The sequence below is a fragment of the Zootoca vivipara genome, chromosome 3, assembly GCF_965207765.1.
Source record: "Zootoca vivipara chromosome 3, rZooViv2.hap1.1, whole genome shotgun sequence".
Classification (NCBI taxonomy): domain Eukaryota; kingdom Metazoa; phylum Chordata; class Lepidosauria; order Squamata; family Lacertidae; genus Zootoca; species Zootoca vivipara.
In genome coordinates, this window is record NC_142586.1 from 41,208,682 (window position 1) to 41,231,136 (window position 22,455).

The following is a 22,455-nucleotide window of genomic DNA, read 5'->3' on the forward strand; positions in this document are numbered from 1 at the left end:
ACAGATTCACCACCACTGCTCTGTAAACCTCCTAGGCTATTATACATTTTAAGCATTCAGATCTGGATCATAATCAGAGCTGGATTACTGGACTGGCTCAGTACAGCTGTTCTTATTACATGATTTATATCACAATAAATCGTAACACAGTCTACATAATTGTATGAGTGCAGTGCTTACAATTGCAAATAATTATCTACACTTGGTCCTTTATGCTATAAATGATATTTGTACATTCTTGGGATGTGAGGCCAGTTTCCAAGCCACTGAAGAGCTTCTTAAGCAAACATTCACCTGGTGTCTAATTTGTGGTTGTGGTGGGGTATTGCGAAACAACCTTAAGTGGTTTTAGTTTTATACCTCCCACCTTTAGTCTTCTATGCACTTCATGTGGTCAGCATTTGTCAATTTTTAATTTTAAAAAGAATCCGTGCAGTTGAACAGGTTGGCAAACTACTGGAACATGTGTGCCCTTAATTGGGGGTAAACACAACTTCCCTAAATGTGATAGGTCCCCATTCATGTCAGTGAGCAGAACTGCTGGCCTCATGTCGTTCTGGGTCAGTAGGAAATGCACCATGATAAATTAGCACTTGGCCCCTGTAGCCCAACTATTAATACACTTCTGTTGAAGCATATTACTGAAGGTCTCCATACTTATTGATTCTGATGGATGCCATTAAAAAGAACCACCAAATAATCCTGGAAGTGTAAGGGAATACTAGGGGGCCCTGGCTTACAAAGGTGGTTTACTGAAGGAACAAGGAGAAAGCCAAAGTGGGCATTTATTTCTTTTAGTGGGCAAATTGCCACAGTCACTATGGCAAAACACTAATGATTCTTTCTAGAATCATAGTGTTGGGAGAGACCACAAGGGCCATCCAGTCCAACCCCCTGCCAAGCAGGGAACACCATCAAAGCATTCTTGACATATGGCTGTCAAGCCTCTGCTTAAAGACATCCAAAGAAGGAGACTCCACCACACTCCTTGGCAGCAAATTCCACTGCTGAACAGCTCTTACTGTCAGGAAGTTCTTCCTAATGTTTAGGTGGAATCTTCTTTCTTGTAGTTTGAATCCATTGCTCCGTGTCCGCTTCTCTGGAGCAGCTCCCTCCTCTATATGACATCCTTTTATATATTTGAACATGGCTATCATATCACCCCTTAACCTTCTCTTCTCCAGGCTAAACATACCCAGCTCCCTAAGCCATTCCTCATAAGGCATCGTTTCCAGGCCTTTGACCATTTTGGTTGCCCTCTTCTGGACACGTTCCAGCTTCTCAGTATCCTTCTTGAACTGTGGTGCCCAGAACCACAGTCACATCTGACTTAAAAACCATTTCTCCCTGTCCCCGGTCCCACAGCAGCTTGATGTGGTGATGAATCAAACCGATTTCCAGATTCATAGAATCATAGAATTGTAGAATTGGAAGGGACCCCAAGGGTCATCTAGTCCTGCAATGCAGGGATTTCAACTAAAGCATCCATGACAGATGGCCACGCAACCTCTGCTTTAAAACATCCAAGGAAGGAGAGACCACAACCTCCCGAGTGAGACTGTTCCACTGTTGAACAGCTCTTACTGTCAGAATTTTTTTTCTGATGTTCAGTTGGAATCTCTTTTCTTGTAACTTGAAGCCATTGGTTTGAGTCCTACCCTATCCTGTGGCTTCTGCACACAGTTCAACCAGTGGCAAGTGTTGCCAACAGGAAATGGGACCTCTGATGCCCAGTTTTAAACCATAGTCTGAAAATGTTACTTAAGCTTCCAATTCCAATACTGTAAAAAGCAGTTCCTCCACCTGTCTTAACATAGTCATAATGGATGCCATTAAACAGCTGAACGATTTATGTTCTCGCAGAAGGCTTTTCTCAGTAAAAGAAAAACAGCAGGAAAAATTATACAGGTTTATCACCACTCTGCCCTTTTATGTGGGCAGAGAGGAGGCTCTTGAAGAACAGATTTAAATCTTGTGGAAGCAGCTTCACACCTCTCCAGACTCCTGTAGTCTATAATTTATTATTAATATCAGTAATGTCTGAAATTGCTTAACAGTTATTCTTGCTTACGTACTTCTAAATCATGTCTAAACATAACCAAAAAAATGAATGTTTGGAAATCTTTTAGAACAAGGCCTTGGGCCTTCCAGAGAATGAGATGTGCAAGTTTTAATATATAAAAGTATGAGTCACACAAGCAGATTGTACAAGGAAAGACAATCTGATGTAACAGAAACATTTACAAGTCTCGTAACCCTCCTTTCCTCTCTGCTAAGCTTTAAAAAGCCACGTAAGGCCAAGGATCAAAGCAATGAAGTTGCAGAATGCTCTCTGCCGAAACAATAACAAACCCAACTTCCTTAGACGTCAATGGGGCAGATTTACAGAAGGGATATATTTATTATTATGACTTTGCAGCCACTGAAGGAAGACTAATATAATCACATGCATCACGGATTGGAAGCTAAGCTCTTATGCCACCAAGTCTTATCGCTACAATAATGCAAAACATTATTACAGGGGTCACTGGAAAGTATCAGAAGCAGAACAGGAGGAAGGAGGCTGCAAAGCACACAGTCCAGAAGTGCAGAGTTAGTTAATGCTTACCAGAAGCAATCAAATTGGAGGCCTGTTGAGTTATGGCCCCAGATATGTGTGTTATCATACTACACAAGAACCTTTGCTCTCTTTGCATGTCTTTGCACATAACTATATTATAACTAGCTCTCTGTTGTAAGCTACTAGAGCTAAGGCATTCCTGTCCCATATTTTAGCTGTCACTGTTTAGGGAAGGTGGGAAAAGACAAAATGTTATGGTTTGAGTTGATTTTTGTATGATGAATTAGACAAGAGAAGGCATGGAACTATACACATGGAAGTTGTTTCAACAGTATCTGAAGCTTTAGCAGCTATCTAGTTTGGTTCCACCCCAGCATTCCCCATTTCCAAATGTTGACCCAGCTACCCCTGTATCTTAAATTAAGGGATATATTCTGGTTCTAATTTGGGTTCCCTTCAGTCTCATCTGTACATCCTGTAAAGCAGGGGCCAGGCATCTTTTTCAGCAATTTGGGGGACATTCCCAAGCCAATGCTAGTAGAGAAGGTGGGGTGTATGCAGAAGAAGATGTGATGTGCCAAAGTGTGTGCTTCTTACCTTTGTACAGTAAGTTACATTCCAGCCACACAAAAGGTAGCCATTTTTACAAACACATATCTCCATCCAAGCAAGAAATAGGGATTATCAAAACTTTGGACACAATCTACCCAGGCAAGGAGATTGTGGAGTAGGGCCAATGGTTATACTCTAGGAGGGATCCTCAGGAGCTCAAGTCTCAGCCCAAGGAGGTAAAAGCCTGACCAAAACACTTAGACAAGAGAGCAGAGCTCAAGGTGCAATGCAGTCTCAACAAGTCAAGGTCAAGCACAGAGAATCAGTCCAAAATGTGATTAAGAGGCAAGGTCCAGAAACAGTCCACGGTCAATATTACAGGGAGGGAACTAGACTCAGGAGTAAGGAAGAAGAACCCAAAGAACAAAGAGCCTTTGGGTGGGGATTTAAACCCTGGTCTTCCAGGTCCAAGTCCAACACATTGGACACCTGCACTGAGTCTGTTGAGAAAGTTTAGTAAACCATGAGAATTCTCTCAAATGCTCCTATATTTTGTGTGCTCTGCAGTTCACACAGTACGAGTGTATGTGGAGTGGAAAAATTAATGCCTCTATAGTTTATCTTTATATTAAAATTAAAAAAATAAACTAAAACAAGCAAACTTTGGCCAACTCCCCCTTCCCACTAGAGAGATTAGAGGGAAAAGAATATTATCTAATTCCACAGCAGTGTCAGCAACACTTGACAGCGGTTTGCATGGTAGGTGAAAAACCACCACAACAAACTAACAGGAAAGGCACAACCACAAACAACGACTAGTCAGGCCTTTCTAAGCAGACTTGATATCAAACTGTATTTTTTTTTTTTTAAAAAAAAGTGTATTAAGTCAGAAGAACTCTATCATCACCATCTTGACCATTTGAAACTTATCAGAATAAGCATACCCCAGGAAGGAAACTTTCAGCCGGCCACAAATCCTGTGCAACTGCATCTGTTACAATGAGGGGACTTTTTCTTTTTTGCCAGATATGAGATGAAGAAGCCCACTGCATTACATCATCAATCTTCTCATCATATTTATCAATCTGGAAAGCTAACACTTTACAGCAGGGGTGGGGAAACTGTGGCAGGGTCAGACTTTGGTAATCATTCGTAATATGGCGCCCTGTGGGAGGCCAAAATTTGGTGCCCCAAAATGGACCTTCTGAATTATGGATCTTCTCAGTTTTGTGCCCCCTGTGCGGGGGAACTGCCTGCACCACCCTAAATTTGGCGTTGCCTGTGGTCCTCCAGATGATGTTAGTTTTCAGCTTCCATCAGGCCCAGCCAGCATGACCAATGGTCAGGGAAGATGCGATTTGTAGTCCAGTAACATCTGCAGGGCCACAGATTCTGACATAATACTATTGTTTTCCCCCTTGTCCTGTGTTAGGTCCTGTGGTGCCTTCACGTGATGTTGGACTACAATGTCCATCAACCCAAGCTAGCAAAAGCAATGGCCAGGGATGGTGGGCATTACAGTTCACCAACAACTGGAGGCTACCATGCTGGCTATCCTTGCATTAAACTATAGCATATTTCTACCAGGAATTGCTGATAGAATTTGGCATGAGCGGGACTTTCTTAATATCAACCACCTGTACTCGAGAATTTCAAGCAAAGCCTGTTTAACTCAAATGACTGCAGATAAAGCTTGCAAAGATATGAAATGGTTGTTTGAGAGAGGACCATCTGTCCTGTATGATTTAGTTGAGATTCCTGTATTGCGGGGGGTTGGACTAGCTGACCCTTGGTGTACCTTCCAACTCTACAATTCTACAAACTCCTGTACTCTTAATTTTGTGTAAGGATGTACTTGACCAGTCTACATTTTTTACTTTAAACTTGTTTGGCAAAGTTACCAAGTTGCCAAAGTTTGGGAGCAGGGCAAGAAGTTTGCAGCACACTGAATTGGTGCCCTTCTGGTACTTCTTTGTTCGTTAATTTGTTTTTCTGAACTGTCTATAACTCTTAAATCTATGTTTTGTTTGTTAGTCTGTATTTTTGCCCATAACTTCAATATTCCATCGGCCCATTATCAATGGTTGCAAACTGTGCTTTTATTTTTATTTTTTGTCACCACTCTTCTTGACCATTGGATGCTCCATTGGTCTCCACTGCTCAATTCACTGGAGCCGTCTTCACAGGCAGGGGAAACCCCAAACTCCCTGAGGGTTTGAGACCCATCGGCTACCCTCACCTGGTTTAGCTGGTCAGTGATAGCCTTTTCTCAGGGTGTGGCCACAGCCGCATGCTGACAGCTTCTAAAATCCATAAATGAGAGCAGGGTGGGGACCAAAGGTGGGCAAACCACCCCAGAAGGATCATGACACATCCCTCACCAGAGGTACCACTACCCCTCCCCTAACACCAAACACACCAGCAATGGATACTTAGCAAATAAGTAATTCTTGTGGTAACACTGGACAATGCTACACCTGCACAATTTCTGTTTGTCACGCAAGAGTGAAAGGCACAGGAGTCCTGTCAGAGAAGGATATCCATGTGTGTGTGTGTGTGTGTGTGTGTGTGTGTGTGTGTGAGAGAGAGAGAGAGAGAGAGAGAGAGAGAGAGAGAGAGAGAGAGAGAAGAAGTCTAAGGGAATCGGGGGGCGGCGGCGGCGAAATAACACACCAGTATATAGAGACAGCTCTTGAGTCAAAACTTCCAAACTGTTTTCTGGTTGTTTGAATTATCTGCATTTCCTCAAACATGATGATATGTGTCCTTAACTGACTTCGTAGGCAGGAAAATCAGCTGTGGAATATAGTGTTGTAAAGTACTTTGAGCTCAAGTTATCACATTTTACAAATAAGAGATAGAGGAACACCTGGCAAGAAGTTGAGGAACTGGAAACATTTAATAATTATGAAATCACACCTAAGAGATAACAGACTATATTAACTGGCAAAACACAGACATATACAAACAAAGCCATCCATGTTTATATTACAAAAGAGATATTTTAGAGAATCCTAAGTAAGTTCAATAATGAGCATAAGTATTTCTGTGTTGACAATTGGCAGGATTTGGTGTTCCCTGATATGTTCATTGAACAAACTCTGGTTATCCAAAATGCTTAATGGATGTTAGCGTAACCAAATGCAGAGGAAGAGTCATAGTTGTGCAGAAGTCTTTGTAGGACTTGCCATGCCTGTCAGAGCAGCCATTCAAGATGCAGGAATTATTCAAGACACAGTCCTATCTGCTCATCTGAAGACTCCTCAACAAAGGGTTGCCAGTACCTTATCTGGCAAGGCTCCTACCCTAACAGTTTCATGCCTGGGAGAAATTCATCATGCGAAGGAAGGTGATGAAGAGGGGGGGAAAGTGTTAGCTCCTGAATTTCTGCTTGCCACATACCTGCTAAAGGCAGGGGAGCTGTGCCAGAAAAAAAGAGAGTTGGCAACTGACCCATCTTTGCAATATGAAATAGTAGCCCCTTTATATATTCTATCCAGATTGTTTGGGAAACGGTGTTTATTAGTAAAAAAGTTATATTCTTACCTGGCAGAGCATCTACTGAGTTGTGGCGAACCAAACAGCGCCTGCAGGTGAAGGTTCTGCATGTGACATCCATTTTTTTCACAAAGCCATCCCAGAGCTTAGCTTCTATGATGCAAGCAGCCCTTGTAGGGGAGGAAGGAAAACCATCCTTGTAAACAAAGCAGCAGTGCCAATAATATTGTAGTCATGTTAGGAGGGCTACTGCTGTTTATGGGGCTGCAGCAGTGTTTTAACAGCACCCTTCCTGCTTAATTTCTGCCTGTCAGGCTGCTGTTGGGGCCATTGTGAACTGACAAACTGCATTTGATGAAATGTCTGCTTCCAGCCCAACTACTGAAGGAGCAGATGTCTCATAGCTGAAGGCTGCACTGTTGTTACTGTGTGGTGTGTTGAGCATAAGAGGCAACTTTATATGGATTTATGCTACACTATACATTTATAGAAACCTCCCACAAAGAGGCTTGGGAACTCCAGTTTGTTTAGGGAGATGGAAATTGTAGCTGCATTAGGAGGAAACTACTGTTCCTATGATTTATTTTTTTTGGGGGGGGGGGGAAGCGAGTCACATGCTTTTAATGTGCATTGAATGTGTTTTAAATGCATGAAGTGGATCTACCCATAGTCTGTTTCAAAGACAGCATCTCTTGGAGATTTCAGGCAGAAGGTATTTTCCAGCCATATGTCTTTAAGGAAGCTATTTTGGATTCTCAGCTGGAGATGCCAGGGGCTGAACATGGGATACATGCTGAGCATGTTTTACAACAGACTATAATTTTTCTCCCTAGGTGGAATATCTTGCTTTTGTCATTTGAGTTCAGGTTTCTTGGTATGAATTGAGATTCGAAGCGTACTTACTTGAAATAAAGCGCTGAGGAAATAAATGAAACTTACTTTTGAGTAAGCATGGTTAACATTGAACTACAAGTGTTGCACTGGAGTAAATCTCCCCCTGCCCTCCACCCAACTTCAACGTTTCCCAAGAAAGATTAAAAATGAAAAATACCCTGGCCCCACTGAAATCCACTAGACCTTTCCCATATGTTTCAGAGGGGCTAGAATTTCAGCGGAATTGACATTACAATAATCAGGGCACAGATCATGGACTATATAAAATTGTGATAGAAATGTAGCAAGGTAGGCATAATGAGCAGGGCTTGGGAACAAGAAATTTAAATTCCAGGTTATGCTTTTCACTGTCATAACTGATTTTAGGTTGTTTCTTCAACCTCATTGAATAAAGCAATGTGTCTGTTGCCATCTAGTGTTTAAAATATTGAAAGATACTTCAAAGCAGGATTAAGCTCTGTATTAAGTTAGTGGATTTAACATATTTCACAGCACATCTGTCAACATATGTGATAACTGGTTCTGCTGGTTCAACCTTATGTGACTTAAACAACATGTAGAGGGCTTCAGATTCACCGCCCTTGGAGGGTCAATATGTTCTAGGTTTTCATAGCAGGGCTGAGTTTTTCAGTGTGTTCTTGCCCCAACTGTCTCTGGCATATTCTTCTCCCTCACGCTCTCATATGCTTTTGGCTTGATTGAAGATGGTGTGTACTTTCATTCAAGGAGCAACAGGGGTCTTCCACATGTCTCCATGTCAAGACAAAGATGTGGCCTGTCCTTTTCCAAGAGATGCAGTTTGCGGATGATGCAGCCTTGATAGCACACACTGTGGAAGCTCTACAGAGACTCAGCAACCGCTTTGCCCAAGACTGCAGGGAGTTCAGCCTGATGAAGACCAACATCCTGGGTCAGGAGACTGATAGCACTCCACGCATCAGCAGTGGTGACCACATGCTTGAGGTAGTAGACAATTTTGTGTACCTGCGTTCCGCCATAACCACCAACTGTATTGGCAAGGCAGCTATGGTAATGGCTCACCTTTCCAAAAGGGTGTGGGAGAATGTGATGCTAACATGCCAGCATGTGCAAATTATAGATCTATATCTATATCTAATCTATCTCCTTTAAAAAAGTGTACCATGCCTAGTAGCAACTGAGATCTGTGTGCTTTACTAAAGCTTTAATCAGTTGAATATTGCAATGAAAATCCGACAGCGTGTTTTCTTACTCTTTGATATCTTTGATCCTTAAGGAGGGAGCCCCACCATTCACTAAGGCAGGGCTTCTTCTCTCACTTTTTCTTAATAAACAACCCTGCCCCAAATAACTGTTTCAGTGACCAGTTTCTGTGACATCCACAGATAGTAGTTAAAATTTTGCAAGGTGTCAGCAAGTATTTTAGTCTCAATTAGCTCTTGGAAGAGAGGACATGGTGCGTAAGGTGTGCCAAATAAGCAGCATGGAACGTCTAGCTAAGCAGCCTCGCTCTCCTGCCTGATGCCTTTTGCTTCCTGCAGCGCCAGATGTAGCGAGTGTTGTACGATTTCTTTCTTCAAACAGCAGTGCTCAGGGGGGGATAAACTTTACTTAACCTAATTAATTTTAATCACAGCTTTCCAATCTCATACTGTGTAAAGAATTACAAATTGGAACGCATTAATAGAGGCTATGCCTTGCGCTGCAAGATCATTCTGAATTGTGCATTTACATTTTCTACATGAGTTTGCAATGATCATTAGAATAAAAAATGCAGTTATGTCCCTTTTGAATTACAGAAATTTGAAGAAACAGATTGGGACCTGTCCCATTTGCTGCGCTAAATGACTCGAAAATAGCTTGCATTTCAAGGAATTGAATGGCTCTCATTGAACAGGCAGCCCTGGAAAATGATTTCCAGTTGTTTAGAGAGTTACCGGTAATGTGCTCCTAGGCATTTGTGTTGTTTAAACAATTTAAAAAGGGGGTTGGACCCTCAAGGCTTTCCACCTGCTGTGGTGCAGAGGTTCTGAAATAATACTAATAATACTAATGTTAATGCTAATAGTAATGTGTAAGCATTTAGGCAGCACTTTAGAATGTTCAAAGCACTTGAGAACTATGAAAGGGAGCATACAAACAAAGGAATCTGCCTTCCATCAAATCAGACCACTGGTCCATCTAGCTTAGTATTGTCAACCGAACTGGCAGCAGCTTTCCGGAGTTTCAGACAGGGGACATTTCCATTTTACCTAGAGATGCCGGGGATTGAACGTGAGATCTTCTGCATGCAAAGCAGATACACTGCTACTGAATTTATGACCCACAGTGTTGCTGTGCCCCCCCCCCAATAATAACTCCTATTTATCCTCACCCAATTCAGAAGCCAAGCCTCACTATGCATAATTGCATTGCTACAATTGGGTTGTTGTTTTCATTTTCATTCTATATTTTGTGGTTTTATATTTTGATTTTGTTCTGTGAACCACCCTGAGACCCCCATGTATAGGGCAGGATATAAATTCAATTAATAATAGTAATACTACTACTACTACTACTACTACCTTTATGTCTCTCTTTACATCCTCTATAGAAATCCAGATTGCTCCTGTGATTTGTTTATTCTGCTTTATATAGTACACTGTATATTAACTACCCCCACATTGAGTAAATTAGTTTTGGGGTTTGGTCACAAAGACACAACATTTCTAGATACAGTAAATGATGGAGCTTTAGAGGAGGTGATAATTTGTGGGGTACAGGGATGGGGCAGGAAGGTGCTGGAAGAGGAAAGTTTCGGTTGTAGTCTGAAGAGTGCTCAGGATCTGGTGTGTTGTTTGAACTGCTTTGGAACAGTGACTGAACTGTCTCAGAGCTGTCAGATCCAACATACGTGAAAATAGGAAATTACCCAGAAAGCCCAACAGGGTCCTGTTTAATTTCAAAACCTGGAATATTCTGAAAACATGTTGATTAGTTGTTAGAAGAAAGGTGAAGGGAGGAGTCAAGAGTCAAATCTGTTCAAGACACTTGTAAATTATTTAAAATCATGGTAACAGAAGTTCAGAGATAGAAAAATGTATTGTACTGTATACCATTCCTTCCAACTCTACAGTTCTATGATTCCATGAGGTGTAGGGAGCTGCAGGAGTGGTGCTCTAGGAGGCTGAGGCAGGCTAGGGCCCACAGCCCAGCTCCCTAGCTGGCCAGGTGGGGCTCACCAGCTCTGGGAGGAAGTGTGTGATTTTTCAGCTGGAGTAGGCTCAGAACAAGTGAGGGTCCGGTCCACATGCCTCATCAAGTCCAGATGCAAAGTACAAAAGGGAAGCAGAGCTGAGGTGCTTTGTCTGCTCAACTTCCCATGTTGATGGACCTTGACTTTGATGCTCCTGGACCTCCACAGGACTGTGCTTTGGGTTTGACTAGGGGTTATGAATCCCAAGTCGTAATATGAATCCCAAGCCAGAATTAAGATTGCCGGAAGAAATATCAACAACCTCACATATGCTTATGACACAACCTTGATGGCAGAAAGTGAGGAGGAATTAAAGAACCTTTTAATGAGGGTGAAAGAGGAGAGCGCAAAATATGGTCTGAAGCTCAACATCAAAAAAACTAAGATCATGGCCACTGGTCCCATCACCTCCTGGCAAAAAGAAGGGGAAGAAATGGAGGCAGTGGGAGATTTTACTTTCTTGGGTTCCATGATCACTGCAGATGGTGACAGCAGTGACAAACATAGACAGCATCTTAAAAAGCAGAGACATCGCCTTGCCAACAAAGGTCCGTATAGTTAAAGCAATGGTTTTCCCAGTAGTGATGTATGGAAGTGAGAGCTGGACCATGAAGAAGGCTGATCGCTGAAGAATTGATGCTTTTGAATTATGGTGCTGGAGGAGACCCTTGAGAGTCCCATTGACTGCAAGAAGATCAAACCTATCCATTCTTAAGGAAATCAGCCCTGAGTGCTCACTGGAAGGACAGGTTGTGAAGCTGAGGCTCCAATACTTTGGCTACCTCACGAGAAGACTCCCTGGAAAAGACCCTGATGTTGGGAAAGATGGAGGGCACAAGGAGAAGGGGACGACAGAGGATGAGATGGTTGGACAGTGTTCTCAAAGCTACGAACATGAGTCTGACCAAACTGCGGGAGGCAGTGGAAGATGGGAGTGCCTGGCGTGCTCTGGTCCATGGGGTCATGAAGAGTCGGACATGACTAAACGTCTAAACAACAACAACAACAACATGGGCTATATCCTGACTGCTGGACTTCAGACTTGGCTACTTGAATGGACCCTGAATTGTGTTTCCTGACCTTTGAATTTTGGCCTCTGTACTTTGCTTGTGTAGATTAACCCTCAGACTTTGAACTTTGCATACTGACTTGCTGCCAGGTAGGCCAGGGGTTCAGGGCAAAGGGCTAGTGATTTCTTAGAGGCTTCCACAGAAGGGGAGGGGGAGACTGTGGCTGCTGCTGTCCATATTTTGTATTATGTGTGTTATCTAATTTCTTTGTTGCCTGTTTAAGTTTTGCACATATCAGTGATCTTGTGTTATTTTATGCCCAATTTCTGAATTCTAAAATGCTGGCATGGCTGTGGATAACAAGCAGTGTGGTCTTAAATTAACACCCACATATAAAAATCTGGTAGCATATTAATCTACCAGTCTGCAGATGCAAAGTGATGAAAGTATGCACTAATCTGTGTCATGTCAGGGCAGGCGTGGAGCACCTCTGACCCGGTTGCCAAATGTGGCCACATACCTGCCTCTCACACCCTCTCTCTCCAGGCCAAATTCCTCACCAGCTTTGCGTCACAACTTCCATGAGTATTTTTGTCAGGCTGTAATGTGCCCCTGAACTCTGGTAAAGATCCCCGTTTGTCCAGATGGAGGACAGAGTGTGAGAGGATGTCTAGAAACTAGCACAAAGATAAACATTTACAGTCATTGTTCCACCCACTTTTGCCTCCGGCTCCTCCTACAACTGGTATGTGGCTGCCAGCCCCCAAAGGTTGCCTAGAAAGGAATACAGTCTTCAGACTAAAGAAAGTTCCCTACCCCTGCCATATGTAAAAGCTCCATTGTGAGGCATTCTCTATAGAACATTAAACATCCTGGCCATTCGTCAGATAAATACTAGCTATTAATGTTTGGCAGGCAGGCAACACTGGCTCTCCGACAAATTGCAGCGTGAGAGCCATTGGCTCTGCTTGGGTTCAGACTCTTTCTCCATTTGCTGCAATGAAAAACTAGCCCTTAACATTTGGAAAGATCCTTTGAGCCAAATATGTCAAGTACAAAAAGTGTGGGGGAAAGGAGAAAGAAAAACGGCAGCCTTTTGTAAAAATAAAGGAAAAATCTTCTAAAGTATTAGAGCGCTCTGTGTGATTCACCAAGAACTTCCAGTGCATGATATATTTCAGCTCTTCAAGTGTGGTAATTCTGTTACAATGACAACTTGAGAAGGGTTAGGTGTGTATTTGTGGGTTTTTTAAATATATAATTAAAGGATGTACTTAAAAGCTGTATCTCCAATCTAACAGTCAGGGCAGGCGTTCATATACCACACAACTCAAGCCTTGTCTTCCAAGACATTTGAATCTAAGAACCTCTCAGGTATAACATTTCAATGCTTTGTTCTCACCAAATGCTACCTAGAGGCAAATGATTCTTCATCATTAAGGCCAAACTGTTTGTTTGAAATATTTATATCTTGCTTTTCCTAAAAAAAAAAACACCTCAAGAAGGGTTGTGTTTATCTGTGCAAAATATGTGATCACTTATCTTTTGGGAACAGCTGACAGCCTCCTAAAGCAACAATAATTCTGCATTTATAACTGCCCTCCAAAGAGATCAAAGTGGTGTACATGGTTCTCCTCTTCCCATAGTATCTTCACAACAACCCTGTGAGGTAGGCTGGTCTGGTCAGATCTTCCATACAGAGAAGCAAGAAATTGTAAATTATGCTGTGGGGGAACAACTCAAGAGGCAGACATTTCTGGCAGGCAACAGCAGTGTGGTGAAACTGGAAGCCAGAGGTGGTGAGAATGTGTAACTAGAGTTGTGGGAGCATGAACAGAGTGTAGCAAGCCAAGAGGCAGGCGTCTTAAAAGCTGAATTGCTCTTGCCTAGGACAAGTCACAAACAACAGATTACACCTGTGCTGGAATGCAAGGCACTTGATTTGATCCTTGAAAGCAGGGGTGGAGAAGAGGACTTATTTTTATTTACGTAATTGTGAAGACCGCAAATGTCCATCTCACATTAACAAATGCCTTGCCAATATTGCATCATTATAGTTGGTGGTGGAAAACAACCACTGCAGTGTTCAGTGGCAAGTGTGCTATTATGTTAAGCTTTTGATGCGTCTCTAAGAGCAGCTGCTGCTTCCCCCCCCCTTCCAGCCAAATGAAATAAGGCTGGACATTGTCACTGCTCACTGCGTGAGATGAAAATGGCTTTGCCCATTGTGCTGAGTGCACAGATACTTACTCAGTGGAGAAGATGATGTGATGATGGTTCAACTCCAGGACTGCCCAAAGTCTTACAGACTCTTCATTTTCCTTAGCTGCTAATGTACAACCGCTGGAAATGCTTCCTAATCCGAGCATTGGAAAGCTCTCCCTCCAGCGCTGTGGATACTTTTCTCAAACCCTTTGCCTAGGCTAGTGCCAATGACTTCAAGATGGAATGGTTGTCTTAACTGCTTCTGCCTTGTCAGTCTGGTTAGGGCTGAAGGCCTTGAGCAAGACATCTTCCACACACACCCTCCCCACAGTGTGCCTGCTTGCTCACTGCTATTGTTGCCAGCTGCTCCTGCTTCCTTGCTGAGGAATGGGCGGGGTATAAACAATAAAATTTTCATTATTACGAACAGAGCTAATGAGCAAGCTGGCAGCAGCAGCTACTGCTCCCTGTACTAACCACTGCAGTTGTTTGTTTGCCCATCCCCTCTAGGCCAGAGCAACATTCAAGTGAGCAAGCAGGTTGCCATGGTGAAGAGGAGCAGGCCAGCAGGCTCTCTGCTGTGGGGTGGGCCTTCAACAGGTGTCCAGCCTTGACACCAGCCCTGAAATAACATCTTAAGCAGCCAGTGGCTTGAATCCTGCTAGCCCCTCCCTGTACCATTTTTACAACCTGGTTAGATTGTGACAGTGTGGGAGGTAGGGTGGGGATTATGAGCCAAGGTAAAATCTGGAAGCAGGGTTGACCTCTGCTTACAATTGTAGGGTGATTGTGACACCTACCAACCAATTTTAGAATTTTCTCTCTAGTTAAGACAGTTTCCAGGACCCCCAAATCCCTTAAGGGCATGCTCGTTGTGTTTTTTCTGTCACTCATCAACACTGTGATGGGTTGGATGCCTGAAAGTCATCAGAGTGTTTTCCTCACTTCTTATTGCCCCATACTTTTTGATGGAGGCAGTTCACACATTCCACTGAGTCACTGACTCTTTTGCAGGTCTACCCAGTTGTAAGCCCTGTGGGGCTCAATGGGACTTATGTTCAAATGACTATAGTAGTATACATCCATATGGACACTGGAACGGAACCACAAAGCCTGGCTGCAGATCCAGGCTTCTTTAAAATTCTGGAAATTTTGGAAGCCTATCAGTAAAGGAGGCGGTAGCTTTTCCATAAAAGCCATTTGCTGGCCCTCAGCTGTTGCCCTGGGCTGTCATTTGAAGCACAGGTGCTGACAGAAAAGTGCATAAAAATGGCAGCTTACTTCATGTTTGTGCTCCTCTTATCTGCTTAATTTACAAAAAGAAATTCTTAGTAGCCCAGCCAGCACAGCTCCCAGTGTGATTTGTTGTGTTGGTGCATTGTGTCATTCACAAGTAATGTCAAGCTCTCGTCTAACCACAAAACACTCAGTTGGAATTGATGTAGAGATCTGAAATGCAAGGCAGGATGCAGAGCTTTGCTTAGTTATCTTATGGCTATCAAAGTGACATTGATAACCAAGCAGTATTGCTTCTATGCAGTTCATTAATGTTTCTTGGACAGTTGTCCAAGTAGATTACTCAAATCATTTTCAACTTTCTCTGATTTTGGACTGACATTCAGCCCCATCCTTCAACAATACCGTGTTTCTCATATTATAAGACATGTCTTATATTTATTTTTTCCTCAAAAAAACACACTATGGCTTATTTTCAAGGGATGTCTTATTTTTTTCCTCCTCCTCCTGCCGCAGCCGGCATTGCTGCTGCGCCTATCACTATGTCTTATTTTCGGGGTATGGCTTATATTCATTGAATGCTTAAAAATCCTGCTATGGCTTATTTTATGGGTATGTCTTAAAATATGAGAAACAGGGTATCAACACAAATTTTAGTCTTCCAGTGCTTATGCACAAGGAACCAAAACCATACTGCCAAGAAAGACATCAGTAGACTCAGTGTTACATCAAAAGTTTACAGATACTAAAAATAAAGAAATAAATAAATAACTTCAGGGGAAAACCCCTCTGATTATCACAAGATTTGTAGAAGCACAGGACTACATAACCCCATTAATTCCAACAGGGCCTGTCACAGCTACTTTTTGTCAAGATCAGGGTTTCCCAAACTTGGGTCCTCAGCTATTTTTGGACTACAATTCCCATCATCACTGACCACAGGCCCCTGCTAGCTAGGGATGATGACAGTTGTAGTAAAAAAAACCCTGTGAACCCAAGATTGGGAAACCCTGATCTAGGTTATGCCTAGCACCTCCTGCTGCTGTTAGGTATTGTTTAAGCTCATTTCTCACTCCCACTCCCGGTATTTCTTCCTATTTTTGAAATTCTCCATTCCAGAAAGTTAAAAAGACGTATAAGAAAGAAGCAGGCAAAGGACAAGTTTTTATATGTAGTGGGGTGGATTGATGAAGTATTCAAATGATTCCTTGTAGATGTCTTAGATTTTTTTACAGTGCTTCTTCTCCTACAAGATAACCTGTTAAAAGCAGAACCAGAAACACAGCTGTATTTCACCCCCTCACAAATATGCATATGCATACTACTGATATTGAGCCCATCAAGTTTCCATCTCAGTATCAATACAAAACACGTTGTAGACCAAGGATCACTCTTTGCTCCCAAGACGTATTTGAGCTGACGCAAAGCAGAATGTATTGTTCATTTAAAGCATTTATGTGAAACAAGATTTAGAATACCAAAAAGATGTGTATACTAGGGGTGCTGTGTCCTCCCCCCCTTTCCTTCCCTCTGCAATCCCTGCATTAAAAACTCCCCTCTGCCTGCCTGTGGGTTTGTTCTAGTATCAAATCCTAGCTGAGAGGGAACTACAAGGCTAAGATATCTGGGAAAGTTTCAGCATCTCCCACAGAAGCAGCCCTTCTACTTGTTAATTTTAGCAACTCCTTGTTCTAAAATAATAGAATTGTAGAGTTGGAAGGGGTCACATAAGTCATCTAGTCCAACCTCCTGCAGTGCAGGAATATTTTGCACAACTTTGGACTTGAACCACTGACCCTGAGATTAAGGGTCTCATGCTCTACCAACTGAGCTAACCAGATGCCCAAAAGTGCATAGTTCCGCTTGCCATTTCAGTCCTTCATAACTTCAGTACTGCTCCTACAAATCTGAGGTGCAGCTTAATCATTTGTGATATAAATCTACTGCAATAATCAACTGGATCTTGCACAACGGCAGCAATCATCCTCGATGAAGCTTTTCCATAGCCCTCAAAGCACATTATATGGCAAAGGAGAGTTGCCCAGTAACGCTAATCCCTATGAGTAACGTCTTCCGCACCACTAGGCCTACGGTATTTTAGTTAAAACCATAGCTTTCAGTAGATATTCCATTAACTTGCAAGTTAAGCACCTGGACTTATCTATGCTGACTACATTTCAAAAGCTATTTCACAACACAGTAGAACAGGATTGCTCCAGAAACAACTTGAGGTTGTAGCCTACAATGTGAGAAAAAGTCAAATTTCAATGCTTATTATACAGATGTGCTTAGTCCTACTCAAATTTACTGATAAAAGTGGATGCACCACAACTGCATCCATTTGGCTAACCTGACAGATGTGTGCAGATAGCAATGCTTTGGATAACTTTGAGCTATTCCTAATACTATAGTTATTTTCCTTGCCAATTACATTTTGCTAAAAATAGTGTGTGCCCTTAAGTTGATCCCAATATCAGTTTCAGCTAACTAATCAAATTATATGCTAAGGTTTCAGGAATTATAACCCTCCCCTTTATTTAGACAAAATGAGATGGGTTTTAACTTTGAGAACTTGCCAAGAATAGATTTATTTTAAAGTTGAAGGGGCTGCTTTCAGAACACAGACCTTTAGGTTTGGTAATCTTTGTGAACAAGTCAGCAATACTTCATAGTTTAAAGAATCACAGGAGGGCAAGGATAAAGTTAGGACACATACAGTGAAACCTTATACCTGTCTACTCAGAAGTCATTAGTTCAATGAGACTTACTACTAGGGCAAGTAGGTAGGATCCTGCACACACTTACTATGGTGTAAGCCCCACTGTACACACTTCTTGGCAAATAAGCATAGTATTGCACTATAACTGGGGGGGAGTTCTGAGTATTTTGGAATGGCTCCTGACCAGATTGGTTTTTCCAAGGTCTGTTTCACATGAAAGCAGCATCTGAGCACAATGTCTCACCAGATATTGTAGAAGCCACTGTATGTTTTCCTCCGTGCCTCTGTGAACAATAATGTGCACGGGTATGGTATACAGTGGCAAATGTGTGCAGTTACTTAAAAAACCTTTTATAGGTAGCTGTTTTGTGAAAAGCGAGCTTGAGTTAAAGCTCAACATTTTTCAGTTCATCTTTCAGAGGCTTCTTGGATATTTCACTGAAGCAATTACCATTTTTGTTTTGTAAGTTTCAAGTTATTTAAAACCATAGCTGTTCCAGAAATGTATTGCCATATTAAGGCTGCAACACTGCACATGCTTCCCTGGGAATAAGCCTCAGAGAATACAGTTGGACATAGCGCTAAGGAAACTTGCATAGAATCAGGCTGCATATTTCAACTAGGACTGAAAGTTATCCAGATTCTCTGTGTCAACCCACAGAACGATGGACATTTGAAATGTGTAAGGCTGTATGTCTTCCTTTTGGACAATTCTAACCACAGGTTGTGAGCCATATCTTTAATGATTTTCTGACTTACAAAATCTATAGTTGGAATTAGTAACTCCTCCCTCTCAGCACACTGGGCCATATTTACATATATACAAAAGAATTCATGTCTAATCTTTGTGGTTCAAAGTACTGACATGACAAAATATTGTCAAAATGCAGCCTTTCTGCTTCAGACTCTGAAGACAATAGGCATTTTATGTACGAAACGTCACTTGACATGGTTTTTTACTCAGACCCACCATTTCACCACCTTGCTCTCCAATTCGCAACCACCAACATGTTGCCCACGCAACATGGAAGCAGATTGTGTTGGGAGTGGGGGGCAGCCATTCTAATGGGGTTAAAAGTAATTTTTTTAAAATCACTGTATGGATTGTGGGAGTTTGTTTTCTTAAAAACAAGGTGGTGGTTAGTGAGAGAGCTTAGGGACATTCATGGTGTTTTTTCTCTCCCCAACTCCGCGATTGAGATATAGGTGGCAATGTTCTGATTATTCTAAGATGCAGCAGAGTTGTGATCTTGCAGTCTGACCATAATCCTTATAATCTCTTGCAACACAAGAGAAGGTAGCTGCTGTTTACTTCTTCGCCCGCTGAATCCCATCATCCACGTTACCCATTGTGTAGATGTGTACCTGTAATCCTCCTGCTTACAACTGACAAGGCAAAGAGTGGTGTAGAGAACAGGATTCAGGGGGGATTGCAACTACCTTCTCTCTTGCTACATCAGGACATTTAAAGCTGAGACCTGGGGGCTCCAGTTGTTGCTGAACCCACAACCATGGCCAGCTGACAAGGATGATTGGAGTTGTAGGTCAAAATATCTGGAAGGCCTCAAGTGTCACATCCCTGATTTAAAGGAATGTGCCCAGTGTCCAGGTTACAATGTGGTAACTCTCAAGAGATGAACCAATTTTATACATGTCCATACTTAACCATACACAATGTAACTGGATCCATTTGGCTTATTGAATCTTTATCCTCAATTTGAACATACGGGCTTGATAAACTTCTTCACCAAATCTTTCCATTCTTTAACTCTCAAATGTAAAGAAAATACAGGATTGTATGATAGCACGATTACAAGAAATTTTAGTCAAAATGCAGGGTGATCAAGCGCTCAACCAGTGATGGTGGCCTCAGCTTAGACTTCCCATATTCAAAAGGGTGCAGTGTTTCGCCAGCATCAGCTCTCGAGCTTGGTGGAGTCCTGGAAAATGACTGATTCTTGCTAACAGTCCGAGATGGGGGAATAACAAAAACATTCTAAAAATGGGCCTTTGGGGGGGGGTCTATACTGTTCCTATTGCGTTAACACCAAAAGATCTTACAATTTAGCAGCCACTTAAATCACTTTTGGTAGGCTAGCCATCACACGAGGGGCATGCAAACAGCCAGAGTTCATTGCATTTTGTTTTATGTTTAGTGCTGCTGATAATTCCTGTAGCTGCTCATACCTTTCTCAAACAACTCAATGTTCAATCAAATAAAAAGGATACTGGACTGATGCTGGAAGAGCAGCAGGTATGTCTACACATTCAGCACACACCAATAAGGGAACACTCAGATGTCATATTAAGGGATAATTTTTTAAAAAGAAGTTTTTCTGTGCAACATTGTCAATTTGAAGTCCCACTGAATCATGATGTCCCTTGACGTTTTTGTTGCTGATTTCGGATAACTTCCAACTGTTTTTTGCATTGCTGGTAGTACGTGGAAAGGCTTTTATTTTCGTCTAAAAGCTTTTTATGCTCTTGTACCAGACGTGATGTATTTTGCTGGTCTTTTTCATCCTGGTCCAGTTCTGCTATTAGTTCTTGCCTAAATTAAATTTTGAAAAGTTAACATTAGACTCTGAAGAGAAATTAATTGATACTCACATTTATCTACAAAGAGAAATTAATTGATGCTCACATTTATCTACCAAGATTGCTGTTTACTTAAAAAAAAAGTCTCAAAGATTATCTGATATACTTCACAGAGGTTTGTAAAGTAATCCACATAGGGTACAGTAGCAAGGTCTCCTTCACATCCCATTTAAGTATGCATGTGCGGTGGCATGTATGTGTGTGTCCACAACTATCCATGTACCATACAACAGCACATTAATTTTGAAAATTAGGCAAGGGAGCAGTATAAACCAGCCCCAAGTTCATTGAGGGAAAAAACAGTATTTAGTTCAGTAGCAGATGTCTGCTGAAGTACAGAAGATCACCAATATTCTGTTAGTATGTTAGTAGTATAACTTAGTCTATTATTTAACAAGTTTTTGGATGCCAAAATTGTGTGTCACAAAATTATGTATGAAATTCTCGTGTGGTTTTAGTGAAGCTGTACTTGTCACTGGCTCAGTTGAGGTATGCAGCAGTTCTAGACAAATGCACTGCATGAAGCAGATGTTCACAAAGCAACTATCAGTTTGATTTTAAGGAGAACTTAATATAGGCGTCAAGTTCTGACTCCTGCATGTAGGATCACAATTAATAGTCAATGTCAAATTAACAGGCAATGATCTGGCCACAGGTTCATCCAGAAGTCAGTGCCTGTATCTGCCCACGGTGGGGAGTGTTCTCGAATCCTAACTCATCGCTGGAGTATCAAGTGGCTTCTGTGGCTAGGAGTGCTTCTGCCCAGTTCAGGCCAATTTGCTAGCTATGGTGTTTCCTAGATTGCAATAGCCTTGCATCAGTTGTTGATTCTCTGCTAACCTCTCATCCGGACTACTGCAATGTGCTGTATGTGGGGTTATACTGGAGTTAGTGTGGAATGCAGTCACTAAGCTGGTAAATGAGGCAGCCTGATGGGACCATGTGTCACCAGTGGTCCTCAAAACACTGCGCTGACTGCCAGTAAGCTACCACGTTAAATTCAAGGTGTTAGTACTGGCATATAAAGCCCTATATGACACAAGTGCCACTAGGGGCTGTCTGGTTGGCAGTGACCTCTGACAGGACCTTTTCAGTGGCAGTTCCCCATTTGTGGAATCTCCGACCTGGTGAGCTGCATCTGTCTCCCTTGTTATTGACTTTAAGGAGAGAATAAAAACCTTCATATCCACCTAGCTATTTGATGACTGAGATACTGTTCCTGGAAACCCTGAGACCAGAGTTTTCAGTTGTGTGTTTTCAAATGTTTAATCATGTGTCCTGTCACCCTAGGCTCCCTTGGGAGGAAGGGTGGAATAAAAAAAAAAACTAATAATACTATTATTCCAGAAGATTATTCGGGCTCATAGTCTCAAAGATTATTTAGGTTTTGTCCTTTTTACACCATTCTCAAAATAGGTCACATTCTATATTGAGATGAACTCTTGTTAAAATAGCAGAGGCAAGAGTCACGTAGACTATTTTTTCACAACTGTCATTTCATTTAATTGATGAGATAAGCATTCAAAACACTTTCAGCCTCTAATTTTAGATGAGAAAATATTCTAGGCAGAGTTGCAGTGAACTAGTTCTCTGAGTTTTCTTCTGGGTCTTAAAGAATCTACTTTGTTTAGAGTCCAGCTGCCCCCCAGTGCTCTCTTAGAGATGTACCTGTGAAGTAGAAATGGGAATACAGTGGTATCTTGGGTTATGTTACCTTCGGGTAATGTAACTTTGAGTTACGAACACGGCAAACCCAGAAGTGTATATTTCTGGGTTTCGCTGTGCGCACATGCGCAGAAACGCTCTGCACACTTTGCGCATGCGCCTAAGTGCTCTGCGCACATGTGCAGAAGTGGCACCTCTGGATACTGACTTTTCGGGGTAAGTACGGACCCCCAGGACGAATTAAGTTCGTATCTGGAGGGTCCACTGTACTGCCTTGCAACTGCTCCAAATGATGCACTCTCAA

At 42.1% G+C, this 22,455-nt stretch overlaps 1 protein-coding gene across 6 annotated transcripts in view; it reads right to left on the reverse strand.

Moving 5' to 3' along the window:
• Positions 1–19,577: 19,577 nt before the first annotated feature.
• Positions 19,578–22,455, reverse strand: part of MAP3K7 (mitogen-activated protein kinase kinase kinase 7) — a 35,510-nt gene continuing 32,632 nt past the window's right edge. For all 6 annotated transcript variants that reach the window (XM_060272601.2, XM_060272600.2, XM_060272599.2 and 3 more), the window contains one exon: positions 19,578–20,439. In XM_060272601.2, the coding sequence (XP_060128584.1) occupies positions 20,259–20,439 (181 nt within the window). In that variant the 3' untranslated portion in view covers positions 19,578–20,258. The remainder of the gene's footprint in view (positions 20,440–22,455) is intronic.